Here is a 13232-nt window from a genome sequence, read left to right as displayed (position 1 = left end):
CTTGGGCAAAGTGGCATTTAGAAAGTGTCTCTTTAGTTTGTATACAAGTATTCTATATCATTTTGTTGTCCACCACAAACACATATTGAGTCATACCTTAATCTATTTCATCATTTGTGTTGGTGATGCATGGTGATGACTGGCCTGAACACAACACTGGCACATATTATGTGCATTGTACATCACCACCACAGTGAACAGATTAATCCAGGCATGATGAAAACACATAACCATGTTTATTCCTATATTTACTGTTTTATATTGATTTTTCTTTTGCCCACAGCCATTCAGGACAGCAAAGCAAAAACAACTAAAACAATATTTCAAGATTCTCAAATCATTTAATAAATGTCTGGAGTATTCAATCAAATGTAAAGGAATTTGTTGGTGTTCCATACTAGAATGTTTCTCTGAAAATATTGATGTGCATAATCTGTAAACCGTAAATTCAAAATCAAACAAACATAGAATATGACAGCAAAGACAAGTTATCACATATATAAACAGCACCATATGACAAATAAATCCTTGATCAGACTGCATTTGATATAAACCAAGGACAAAAAAAGAAAATAAATCTGACATACACATAGCAATATTGACAACTCAGCCATCCTTCAATCAGTTGAAATGTTTTTTTCAAATATTGCACATTTACAAACTATATATATATAAAAGGTGTCTTCTCCAGCTATCTTGCGTGGGTTATTGGCTTCCCGTAATTGTTTGTTTGTTTTTCCAACTAATGGAAGATTGCCTGTTCCCAAAGCCACTTAATCTAACATGAGAGTCATAAGTATCCAGACCAAAGATTGTTCAGATTTAAGGTAACATTGTTAAATAAAGACAAACTGAAACAAATTTATCACCACTATAATTTGCATAAATGATATATGTATCTTCTTCCCAACACACAGTCTTCCATCCAAACTGTATTTATATATATATATATATCTCAAAAACATTTTCAGTATTGTGAACACTGGACTATACTTCTTCTATCGACACATATATTATGTCATACCAACACACTGAAATGTCAAAGGTTGAAAAAAAAAAATTCAAACTGACAAAAATGAATCACAAAACTTACGTACAGCAAGGACAGTATACCTCCAAGCCACTAAACAACCTTCATTAGCACGCACCAAATAAACACAGTACCATACAAGCTTACAGCTCAGGAAAAGTGTGGTTGGCATTGATATGGCTGATGTTGGGTGTTGTGGCTGGTGATGGTGTTGTGGTGTACAAATCCTGAACAGAATCACCACAGCCTGACAGTGGTACACCCAGAAAACCAGTGAATCCTTATGGTGCCACACATCCAAAACAATATTCCATGACTCAGAAGTCTAAAATAAACACTGCTGCACAGCACAAGGAACTAATTAAACAACTGCAGGATCAACCTTAACCTTATTGGTGGAGGAATTTAGGAGTCTTAGAATGTTTACATTTTCTTTCCAAGGACTCTACATTCTTCCATTGACAAGGTAAGCTAATTTTTCTTGCTATACAGCAGTTCGCAGCAGACTGGAATGTGTATGTTTGTGTATGAGTGCCTATGTTTTGTATGTCTGTATTGGTCATTCAAGCAGGGATTTTGACATCAGACAATTAATGCTTAGTTGATGAACAAAGGCACTCAAAGATGGCTGTCTCTGAAACAGCTTGTGTCTGTATGAATAGCTTAAACAGTGCCACATTGCTAAAAAGAGAGTGTATGTGTGCATTTGTGTGCATATATACAAAGTGGACAACTGAATATACACAACTGTACACTCCTTGATCATTATTGGTACCTTTATTTTCACTGACTGGTGTTGATACCAATCAACAGAAGGTGGAATGGATGTTCCTTGTACCTTTAGAAAATGGAAGCCTGATCAGTGATGAAGACTTGGCTAAGAACTCACTTCTGAGCTGTTGTCAGATGGCTCAAGACTAGCTGGCTTAACCGAAAGGTCAACATCGGCAAAGTAAGGATGATGTAGCATCACTTTGCAGTGGATACGTTTCTTTGGGTCATACAGTAATGTACACTGGAACAGACATCATCAAGTACTGTTAAGTTTACTATTGAAAATCCAAAGTCTGCCATTGAAAATTCAAACTATTTTCACACAATTTTCTTGGTGCCTTGTTGCAGCAACATAATAAAAAAAAAATTGCTATTTATTCCATTATCCAACATTAACAGTGCCATAACTTTCTTTTTAAGAACAGATTAAAGCCCTTGAGATGACAACCCCCAAATCCATTCATCAATACTCTCAGTAACAGAGTATACTGATCAGTATTTTCAGCTGTTTGCCATATTGTTCACAAAGTACATGCATGGCTGTTTTATTGATGACAGCTACAACATTGCAGTTGTAAGTAGACTGTATGTGCATAGTCTTAAAAATAATAGTTTAACAATCCACTTTCTTTTTAAGTTGTCACATAACCAATCTTGTCGGTTAAGATAGAATGCAAGCCTAATATTGCTGAATGAGTAAAGAAAAAAAAAGTGCAAATCCTTTCTAAAACCAAAGCATTAGACAAAGACAAATGGAACAAGCAATTAATGCAATAATCATGTAGTAATAAAGAGCAATATGAGTGAGAACATTCATAGTAATTTCTTGATTCTTGGGGACAGACCAGCATGGAGACACAGCTGATAATTTTCACCGTTATTAACTTAAATTTAAATTTGTTTTTCTATATATATTTTTTAATTCAAGGTATAAGACACAAGGGTTCATTGATTTCTGCAATACTGATTTTTCTTCTTCTTTCTTTCAAGAAGTCTTTGTTAGCATGTTAAAAATTCACAGAACCGGTCTATTCAGTGACAAGACAAAGAAAGACAATGCAAAAAGCAAAAATAAAACAACTGCCTACCTTCAAGAGATCCAAACCAAGTGCGTCTATCTCTTTTAGATGAGTATGAAGTATGAACTTCCACTCTGGAAAAGAAGCATTGTATCCAGGTAACTTGTACATGTCCGGCCATCTATCGTTTGTTGGTGTTCCAAGAATTCTGAAATAACAATATCATTTGTTAGATGACAATGTTTCATACTGCAATTTTTATCAAGCTTTCTGTGCTGCTGACTAGAACACATGCTCACTTTTTTTCTTTTTAAAAATGAAGCATGACCAACAGAAGACAAATCCACTTTTAGTACTTTTCTAAGGAGTATCTTCTGGCATGAAATAGGTTAAGACTGGATGAGTATGAGCATTCACAGACAGATATATCTATCTGTCTATGTATATCTATATCTTGTGACTTCTGGTTATTCACACTTGTAGGTATCATGATAAAAATTCTTTACCTGTCAGGTTAAAAGGTAAAAAAAAACCATAAAACAAACATATTTTAAAAATCAGTTTGTCTCCATACTTTATTTTTGAAATTCAATGTACCATTGTACATCATTTTCCAGTCCAGCTTCACATTTGCAGCTTTTGTAACTGACCTGAATATCGCAAACAGCTGGCCGATTTCAGAGTCTCCTTTGAACAATTCCCGTCTACTGAAAAGCTCAGCGAAGATGACTCCAATGCTCCATATATCCACAGGTGTGGAGTATACAGTGTCACCCATTAGAATCTCTGGTGCTCGATACCACAGCGTTACAACCTGCACAATCACAGGGTAGCCAGTCAACAAGTTTAGACAGATGCAGGTAAGACCAAGAGGACCCATTCTATCACTTTTACAAATTTTGCCAAGGCTCATACTGGGACAGGCAGATATCATAACACATTGTGCATATTTTGACTACAAAAGAACACTTCACTGTCTGAACAACCAACAGTCAAGTATCATGGAAATTCCAGCCAGTTGTCAAACTATTATTTTATAAACAGATGAAAAATAACATAGCCTAAGATGATCCACATGACCAACACTGAAAACGTAGTCATCTCTAAGTGTAATATATTAATAATATGTACTTCATGGCTTAAAAAGAACCATGCATAATCATCTGAGAAGTAATGTACAGAACTGGAGACATTTCCCAAAACACTCGAATGAACTTGCATTACATGTATAAAAAATTCTGGATTTTTGTTATTGGAACTCCAATCCAAGAACGAATTAACTTGAGATATATCTATTTAGACATGCAAGAAGATGCTTGCATACACTGAGATGTCACATGGGTCCATAAAGACTCATTTTCTTTGACATTGATGACTTAATTCTCTCAGTCTTACATATTAAATGAATTGTTAAAATGATATGATAATGATTTACCTTGTGTGTCAAAGCTCCAACCTGAAAGGCAAGGGCTCGGGCCATACCAAAATCAGCAATTTTTATGCTGCCTTCACTGTCAATAAGCAGATTCTGAGGTTTGAGATCACGATGTATAATCCGTCTTTGGTGGCAGAAAAGCAAACCAGACACAATCTGGAACATGTAACTCTGGAGGAAAAAGAAAAATGATATATTTGGTTGGCACAAGGTAAGAAAAATATCAGCATCTTGTTTTTTGAAGGATCAAAACTACTTGCAATGCAGCCTTGAGGCAAAGCTACTTAGCAGTTATTCAACATATACTGAAAGGAATCTTTTATTTAATAACAATAAATAATCCTGACAGCTGCCATCATTCGTTTCCTGTGGGGTGGCAGGGACGGGGGGGAGTGGGGGAGGGGTGTGTGTGTGTGTGTGTGTGTGTGTGTGTGTGTGTGTGCTGAGTATTTTCTTGTTTCCTTACCTCACTAAATGCTGATATGAATTACAGGATCTTTAACATGTGTATCTGGTCTTCTGCTTGCATATACAAATGAAGGTGATTTAGGCTATAGCAGGTCTACAGATATGTTGACATTGGAGATCGGAAAATTCTCCACCCTTAAACCCACCAGTGCACAGACACAAAATGCTCTGCTCACACACACACACACACACACACACACAGAGATATATATACACTTTTTTTTTTAAAAACCAAATTCTTTCAGAGCATTTTGTAAGTTCTGATCTTTTTCATCCATTTAACAGTGCCTCTTTTGGTGGCTCTACCATCGCCCATACCTTGATCAGTTTTCTGTCAACCATTTCTCCTGGAGGAAGAACTGTGCTTATGTAATGCTTCAAATCCATATTCATGTACTCAAAAACAAGGAAGAGCCTGTCGTATTCTGTGATGACACCTTCCAATCTGCAAAACATACAAAATATTAAATTAAACTGTATGCATATAAAATATGATATTAAAACATTTTTGAATGAAACCAAATGCTTTTAAACACATTAGTGCGAGATATTTCCACATGGTAAAATGTTTTATGAAAATGATTTTTTTAAAATGAAATAAAATATAATAAACAAAAAACAACAAAACATACAAACACACAAAACAAACAAAAAGATCCATGAACATTGAAAGATCTGATAGGATCTAAGAATAGCACAATCAAATTACTAATGCTTTTGAACACCATTTAAAGAAAATCAACATTTCTAATGAAAGTCATGTATATATGATACACAAACACTCTCATAGCATACATTCTTATACAGACTCACACATGCAACTGAGAGAGAGAAAAGTGAATCCAATTAACAATAATACTTTCAACCTTACTTTACAATGTTGTGATGCTTCAACTCCTTGAGCACCATAATCTCTCGAATACTTGTAACAGGAATACCGTCAGTATCATCAGTCATCCGGATCCTCTTCACAGCCAAATTCCTGTTTGTGGGCTTGTGTAAGCATTTGAACACTTCCCCGTAAGTACCTTGGAGAAAACACAATATTAGATTTTTTTCATGGTCATACAATTTTGTTGTGGACGATACATTATATTACTATTAGTCAATAAAATATATAAATTTCCTGGAGATGTCTCATAATGTTTAAAGGAAACTTTTAAAAATCTATTTCTCAACCTACTTTTACTCTGAAAATTGTTTTAAGCTCCTTTAAATACTTCTGGAGGGCAGATGAAGGGAATGTGAGGGGTTGGGGAGGAGTCAAGTGGGGAAGAAAGGGTGCGAGAAGCAGGAGAGATTCAAAAATCGGAATTAAATGTTTGCAGGGATATATATATACTTCCTGCTATTTAAACCAAGAGGAGCACATATTCTCACAAAAGTGAGACTCACAAATGAGAAAAGCAGAAGAGAGACATCAACTGGGTGATGTCTTGAAATAAATTTCTTGCTGGAAATGATGTCTTTTATTCATTTCATCATTACCATCTACATTTTATGCACTCATACTATGAAATTAATGTGAAAGTAAATGTAACATTATACAGAACTTTACTCTAGTAAAACTTTATTCATTCGCTTTCTTGTGATAGATCTTTGTTCCAGATATATATTTGGCATGATGCCAACAAAATTAGACTGGTATGATTTTGACAGGAAATGTATAAATACTATAATGTTAGTCTAAAAAGGACATTTATGTGCACTTGTGATACAAGCAATCATGTAATGACATAAATAGTTTGATAATTTCAATCAAATTTCGATTTGATTCAACCACTCTTTCATTTGATCTTACTGAAAAAGATTCTGATCGGAACTGATATAGCCATTAAAGAATGACTGCTACAGATTCAGCAGAATATTTCATGTTCATGGGTGTGGAACTCAAGAAACATAACCTCATGTTTTTCTGATTAAACAGAAACTGTAACTGAGTATTAATTTATAAATAACCTTTATACTGTTTTCTCTTGGTTTGGATCTATCTTTTATGATTTTTTTTTTCTTCTTCAAAAGTTATCTTGGCTTGATGCTGGTGCTTATTGTTTCAGTAGGAATTCTCTTAATAAGCTGCCACTTGCATACAATGTTTCGGATAAATTTTCCATGTTTGGCAATCAGGGATCACTTGCTTGACAAGTCCCCCCAAATATGGAATACAGATCCCTCAGTTTGCTTGTAAACACTGTACCTCCCTTGCAAAAAATCTGGAGAAAGGCTGAAATTTTACACAACTACATGGAAATCAACCAGATTCCCCAATAAATGTAGACAGTCTTAAGTTTAAAGACAAAAGAAAAGGGGGGAAAAAACTTTCCTTGTGTACATGACCAATCCCATGATTTCATTCATTGTGGTTCCAATACAATGTTGCAAAAACTGGCTTGTATTTGTCTACAGTGCCATAGATATTTCAAATGTTTGTTGTTTGCTTCTTTTCCCTTTGACTCGAAGAGTTTGAACTTTAAACTTCAAACATTACCATGGAGTTTGCCTGGAATTTCCAAGTGATGTTATCAATTGCTCTGAGGATGCTTTCATTAATAACAAGGCGAATGAAGAATTTTGTTTCATATGAAGGGACATTAAATAAAATTCATCCCCCATTTCCCTTGGTGAAAATGAAAGGATCCTCAGAGTAACTGTTAGCATCACAAGGAAATTCCGGGTAGCAGTAATTCCCTAAGTTAACAAGGAAACAAAGCAACACCTAACTTGCCTCAAATCAAGAAAAGGACACCAAAGACTGGTCTGTGGGACATGATTCATGAAAAAATGTAGGAAGTTTATTGTGCATATATATGCATAGCACTTACCTACCTACAGTCTGACAGACAGCTATAGTCACAAAAAGTGAATGCTATACACCCATCCTCCTGTTAGTTATATTACAAACCACCATTTCTGACGCCCATCCACTTTTGGCCCTCTACCCCATTCACTCTCCTCCCTGTGGCCTCCCAGCAAAACACACACACACACACACAAAGTACCACTGAAGCTCAGAACTTGTTAACTATTTTCTATGGCAAGTAATATTATAAAGATTAACCACAAATACCTGCTCCAATTTTCTTTTCAACTTTCATGTCCTCTAGAGTCAGACCGCTGAGACTGGTCATGACTGAATCTGAAAAGGAAAAAAGTCTAAAAATACATTCATATCCATTTCTTTAACTCACTCGCTGCCATTGTCCGCATATGCGGACATCGTCGGAGAAAGCGTTGGATGCCAATGTCCGCATATGCGGACTTGGATTTTAAAAAGTCGTGCTGTCGGAGTGACGCGTCGGATGCGAAAATCAAAAGCAGATGTGATATCTTACGTCACCTCTGGTCAGCTTTTCATTCACACACGCTGCGTGTGTGTCGCGATAAGCTCAACCGCAGTTGATAACAAAGCGTGCCCCCTGTCAGCTTTGTAAGTTGTTTGACAAGATGGCGTCACGGCGAAGTGTTCGACACGGTTGGAGAGGTGAAATGTTACTCAGCGTTGAAGATGCTTTGGAAATGATCCAAACTGAAGGCTCTGATGTCGAAGGAGATAATGTTGATTCTTCGGACAGTTAATTTGAACCAGATCCCGATGACCTAGAAACAGATTCGGCCGCTGAAGAGAGTGTTTACAATGGAGAGGAAAGTGAGGAACATGTGCCAGCAGATGAGACAGACACAGACGAGGAAACCACTGAGGAAATGGACGATTTTGCAAGTGTTTTCACCAGTGATTGGACTGACAATTTTTCATTTTTCCCTCTTGCACATCCCTTCACTGGCATACCAGGTTTGTCAGCTGACTGGCCAGTCAACACCCAGCCGGTTGAGTTTTTTTCTTTGTTCTTTGATTTTCATTATGTAGAGACAATTTTTTTTTTTGTATGTGTGAATTTCAACTTTCTTCACCACCTGTTCATACTTCATTGCATGCACTAGGTCTTCAGTTCCTCAAATAGTGTTAGAATGTGATGTGGAACATGTTGGTGTACCTTTCTGATGGGTGCAAAAATGCTAAAAAATACACTAAATATGGATACCGCGATCAACATCAAGATGGTGAGTAAATACTTTGATTTTTTGCACACATATGGAACAACATTCTTTGCATAAATATACTAAATATCAATTGTCTGGGTGTTTATTTGGTTTTTTTACAATTTTTTCCCCATCCTATACAAACCCTGGGTTTTCAGGGATTGGCAAGGGCAAAAACTCTTGGCATGGAGTGAGTTAATCAACTGTAAGTGTTTGAAGTGGGGAGAAGAAATGTAAGTAGCATGGTAGCTACAGGTCAAAACCATCCTGCTGTCATCTTTGTTATAACTTATTGCATGTATTGTGTAACAAAAATTAGAATCAGCTCTCCATGTTCAACAATCATACCCCTGAGTAATAACCCCATGCCTAAAGATTCCTTATCTGTAATGTGGTATGCCCATCAATTAATGGATAACAATCCAGAGAAAATGCAGGTGCTGACTTGACTTGACTTGGTTGTGACAGAGGCCTTGTTCCAGGCCTGTTCACCTTCCAAGCTAACAATTTAACTTTGCATGTGTGGCTAGCAGTTCCCTGAGGTCTATCAAATGCACTGGGGGTCGTAAATAGTTGGCAGGCCCTTCCAATGGCTGTCAAGGCGTCTTCTGAAGGCAGTGATTGATGGAGCTGTGACCACATGATCTGGAAGTTTATTCCATGCTGAGACCATCCTCTGAGAGAAGAAGTTGCCCCTGACGTTGAGGTGAAACCTATTCTTTGACAACTTCATGGAGCTGCCTCAGAGGTTCAGTGTGTCAGATAGCTGGAACTGTGGTTTTTCACTGGTGTAATGCCCACTGAGGTATGTATCCACTTCGATCAGGTCTCCCCTCTGTTGTCTGTGCTCTAACTTATCTAAGCTGGGTGACGGGCGCAATAACCGAGTGGTTAAAGCATTGGACTTTCAATCTGAGGGTCCCAGGTTCGAATCTCGGTAACGGCGCCTGGTGGGTAAAGGTTGGAGATTTTTCTGATCTCCCAGGTCAACTATGTGTAGACCTGCTAGTGCCGGAACCCCCTTCATGTGTATACGCAAGCAGAAGATCAAATACGCACGTTAAAGATCCTGTAATCCATGTTAGCGTTCGGTGGGTTATGGAAACAAGAACATACCCAGCATGCACACCCCCGAAAACGGAGAATGGCTGCCTTCATGGCAGGGTAAAAACGGTCATACACGTAAAAAGCCCACTCGTATACATACGAGTGAACGTGGGAGTTGCAGCCCACGAACGCAAAACAAACAAAAACAAACAAACAACATCTAAGCTGGGTAATCTTAAAATCTTGTCTCTCAGTGTACAATTTGTCCTTGATGTGGCCCAGAAGTTTCGTGGCTCATTGCTGAATGTCTTCAATATCATTGCAGAGGGACTTTGATCGAGGCTGCCAGACACAGTGTCTGTACTCCAAAAGTGGTCTAACCAGGCTCTTGTATAATTGTGTGAAGGCCTTTTCTGTGAGGTGATCAAACGATCGATGGATTACACCAACTATACGGTTTGCCTTTGCAGATGACTGTGCCACATGCTGCTTGAATGCCAGTTTTCTGTCTTTTATGACTCTGAGATCCTTTTCTGCCTCGCTTTCTGTTAGCCTCAGCCTGGATGGACTGCCATCTGCAGTTGTTTGTTCCTCCATGTAGTAGTCAGTTTCTGGCTCACTCTGTTGACCAAGATATCAATTTTGATTTTGAAAAGAAAAGTGTTCCTTTAGACTGTCTGGTAGAATTTAAGCAAAGAAATGAAATATGTTTAAAGTAATAAAAAAAAAAAGTAAAATAAAATAATGTATGGCCTTTTGAGCTTTAACAAAAAAATAATACAACTTACTGAGTTACTGACTCAGATCACCTACCCACTGCTGCTGCACTACATGCTCACTTTCATCATTTTCGTGGAAAAATGCATAAGTTAAACCTAAAGTCTGAAGGTACCCATATCAAAACATTTCATGGGTCGTGGGTGGGGGTGGGAATGAGGTATCATTGCTGAAACTGTCCTCAACCAATGCCGTTTGTGGCCAGTATCAGAAGCCCTGCCCCGCCATCAGCCAAAGTGAGGCAACTGCGGTGAGGGTCTAGGGCTCTGCCGGTTGGGGCTTGACCCCGGGGGCCGCTTCGGTAGCCGGAAAGGCCTGGTCCTGATGCCTGAAACAGAAGATGGCTTCCCCCCATCCCCCCCCTCCCCGCCCGCCATCTTTCTACCCCCTCCACCCCATCACCCCCTTTTTAGGCCCTAGGAGGGAGTTTTTTTGCGGTTTTTTTTTCTCTCCACGCTGCTGCGCTCCTCCCCATTATGGTGTCAGAATGGTCAGTGTGATGACCGTGGACACCTAACAGGAAGAAGAAGAAGTCACTACTTCTTCTTCTTCCTTATGAGTATCCACAATCATCGGGTTGATTTCACGATACTATTATGGTCTCACACACATTAATAAACTACACTTGACTCGGCAGCCAGTCAAAACTCGTTCAGCGGGACCAGCATGATATGCCGCGCTGAATCAGCAGGAACCGTTAAACCATAAGAAAATTAAAAAAACACAAAAATTCAGATTGTTCTAATGGAAGACTGAAACATGCCCATGGAGAGGGCAGGCTTCTTTCTCAGGTAGGCCTAGTGTGTTCCAGTCCTTGATGGTCTCACGGAAGAATGAATTTCTCTGATCGAGCTTACCCTAAGAGTCCATTTGTAACACAATAACTGAATAAGAACCAAAGTTCATTGGTAGATCGTTGATCTATAAATGAACTAAAATGTGCAATGGACTATGTCAGTCGGGAAAAAAACGACAGCGTTTACTTACCAGCGTCCACAAACTTTGTCCTCGAGTTGAGGTGTGCGAGCACTGAGCAGACTGTGATATCCTTCCCTTTTCCTTTTTTCGCAGCGCTAGAATCCACCAATCAATGCTTGTTTTGCTGTGTGATCGGACTTTTTTTCCCACCCAGTGACGGGAATTTGACATAAAAATGATCTTCCATTCTTGTATTCCTTACTTTCTATTTCGGCATTACGTCCACTGTCTCAGCAAACCACAACCGATTGTATTTCTGTGAAGTGATACACACCGAACTGAAGAAACTTTGAAAAGTTTCTAAAAACTGGAATCAAGATAAAAGCCGCCCTCTTGAAATAACAAAACAAAACAAACAAGCAAACAAACAAAAACAAACAAACAAACAAAAAAACCACTGCAAAACAGAGGTGAGCACGAAACATAAATTTACGTTCAAAATGGAGAATGATCTTCACACACACACTATCACACACACACAGAGTCGAATTGCTGCTGCTGTGCCGGCTGCTATATACCGTGGCTCAGTATTGATAGTGCTAATATCACTCAGGACTACTACACATACATTCACAAAGCATATTTACGGACACACCCGGCGGCACTGTGGCAACACACACACACACACACTTCACGGATAAAGGAGCCCGCATCACTACGATGCGGATGCTGGCACACATAATACTGATAAGAAATAAATTTTATATACAACAAAACCGCGTTGATGATATCGTTTTGAATGGTGGTATAATCACGCAGTTTGTTTTCTCTTTTCACTTTATTTCTTTGATTGTGTGTTTGTTTGTTTTGTTTGTTTGACGGTTGGTTGATTGTTGTTTTTGCTTTAGAAAAATGTCAGAATGACCAGTGGCATGTATTGGGAAAAACAAGCGTCGCTTATACTATTTTTTTCATTTAACATACATTACACTTTAGAGGCGTGGCTTAGATGTTAAAGACGACATACTACACATTTTCTGATTTATTGCTTCCGTTGTGCAGCAACTTGGCGACGTTGGCTTGGGCTTACGCATGGACACAAGAATGAGATGCGAGTCTTTGGCTTACGTGACAAGAGTGGTTCCTCTTGCAAACCACGTGACTTTCGGCCATTTTTTTGCCTTCTGCTGTTCTGGAGACGACTAAGTCGTCCAATTAAAGTAATAAAGCATGGCATCTGTGCTGTCCAGAAGAGCCCTGAGGGGTTTGCAGGTATTTTTCTGTAGTGTTCTTTCATATCTCAGTGCATAGTTATCATATGGTTCTTGATTGTTTATTATTTTGGTCGTGTCCACTGACCTTGCGAAGGACTTTGAAGTGATTGTTCCACTGTCGCTATGCTTCAGCGTCCAGTTCTACCGGTGATCTCTCGTATGCTTTACGAAATACTAGATTTGTAATGACATTTACCCCCCAGTTTTTCCTTACCTCTGTTTCACTATTGACGTTTGTGGTTCTGTGTTCCCAAATTTTGTGTTTCCTGAGCACCAATCCTCAGTTCCAATGTTTGTGCCCTTGTGCATTTGCAACGAAAGTTGAGACAGATAAGCTGCTCGTGTAATCCAAAATGTAGCCTGATCCGAACAAAAAACACAAAAACACAAACACAAACACACACACACACACACAACTGAACTGTAATCCTTTAACTGAAAGTTTGAAGCCG

The 13232-nt window shown here is 38.4% G+C and overlaps 2 protein-coding genes across 4 annotated transcripts in view; one reads left to right on the top strand and one right to left on the bottom strand.

Moving 5' to 3' along the window:
* Positions 1–281: 281 nt before the first annotated feature.
* Positions 282–11867, bottom strand: LOC143292524 (cyclin-dependent kinase 1-like). 2 transcript variants are annotated; one of them, XM_076602886.1, is made up of 8 exons: positions 11576–11867; positions 7794–7862; positions 5598–5754; positions 5045–5171; positions 4259–4429; positions 3474–3637; positions 2893–3031; positions 282–2045 (listed from the first exon to the last, which is right to left on the bottom strand). In XM_076602886.1, exons 2-8 carry the CDS (start codon positions 7852–7854, stop codon positions 1908–1910), a joined length of 957 nt encoding a protein of 318 aa, XP_076459001.1. In that variant the 5' UTR covers positions 7855–7862; positions 11576–11867; the 3' UTR covers positions 282–1907. The 2 variants fall into 2 exon arrangements, with proteins under 2 accessions (XP_076459001.1, XP_076459002.1); XM_076602887.1 differs by lacking the exon at positions 7794–7862.
* Positions 11868–12625: 758 nt separating this feature from the next.
* LOC143292522 (cytochrome b-c1 complex subunit 2, mitochondrial-like) overlaps positions 12626–13232 on the top strand; it is a 15984-nt gene continuing 15377 nt past the window's right edge. For both annotated transcript variants that reach the window (XM_076602884.1, XM_076602883.1), the window contains exon 1: positions 12626–12778. In XM_076602884.1, the coding sequence (XP_076458999.1) occupies positions 12737–12778 (42 nt within the window). In that variant the 5' untranslated portion in view covers positions 12626–12736. The remainder of the gene's footprint in view (positions 12779–13232) is intronic.

Source organism: Babylonia areolata, chromosome 18 (genome assembly GCF_041734735.1).
Source record: "Babylonia areolata isolate BAREFJ2019XMU chromosome 18, ASM4173473v1, whole genome shotgun sequence".
NCBI lineage: Eukaryota > Metazoa > Mollusca > Gastropoda > Neogastropoda > Buccinidae > Babylonia > Babylonia areolata.
This window is presented reverse-complemented; position numbering and strand designations above follow the sequence as displayed.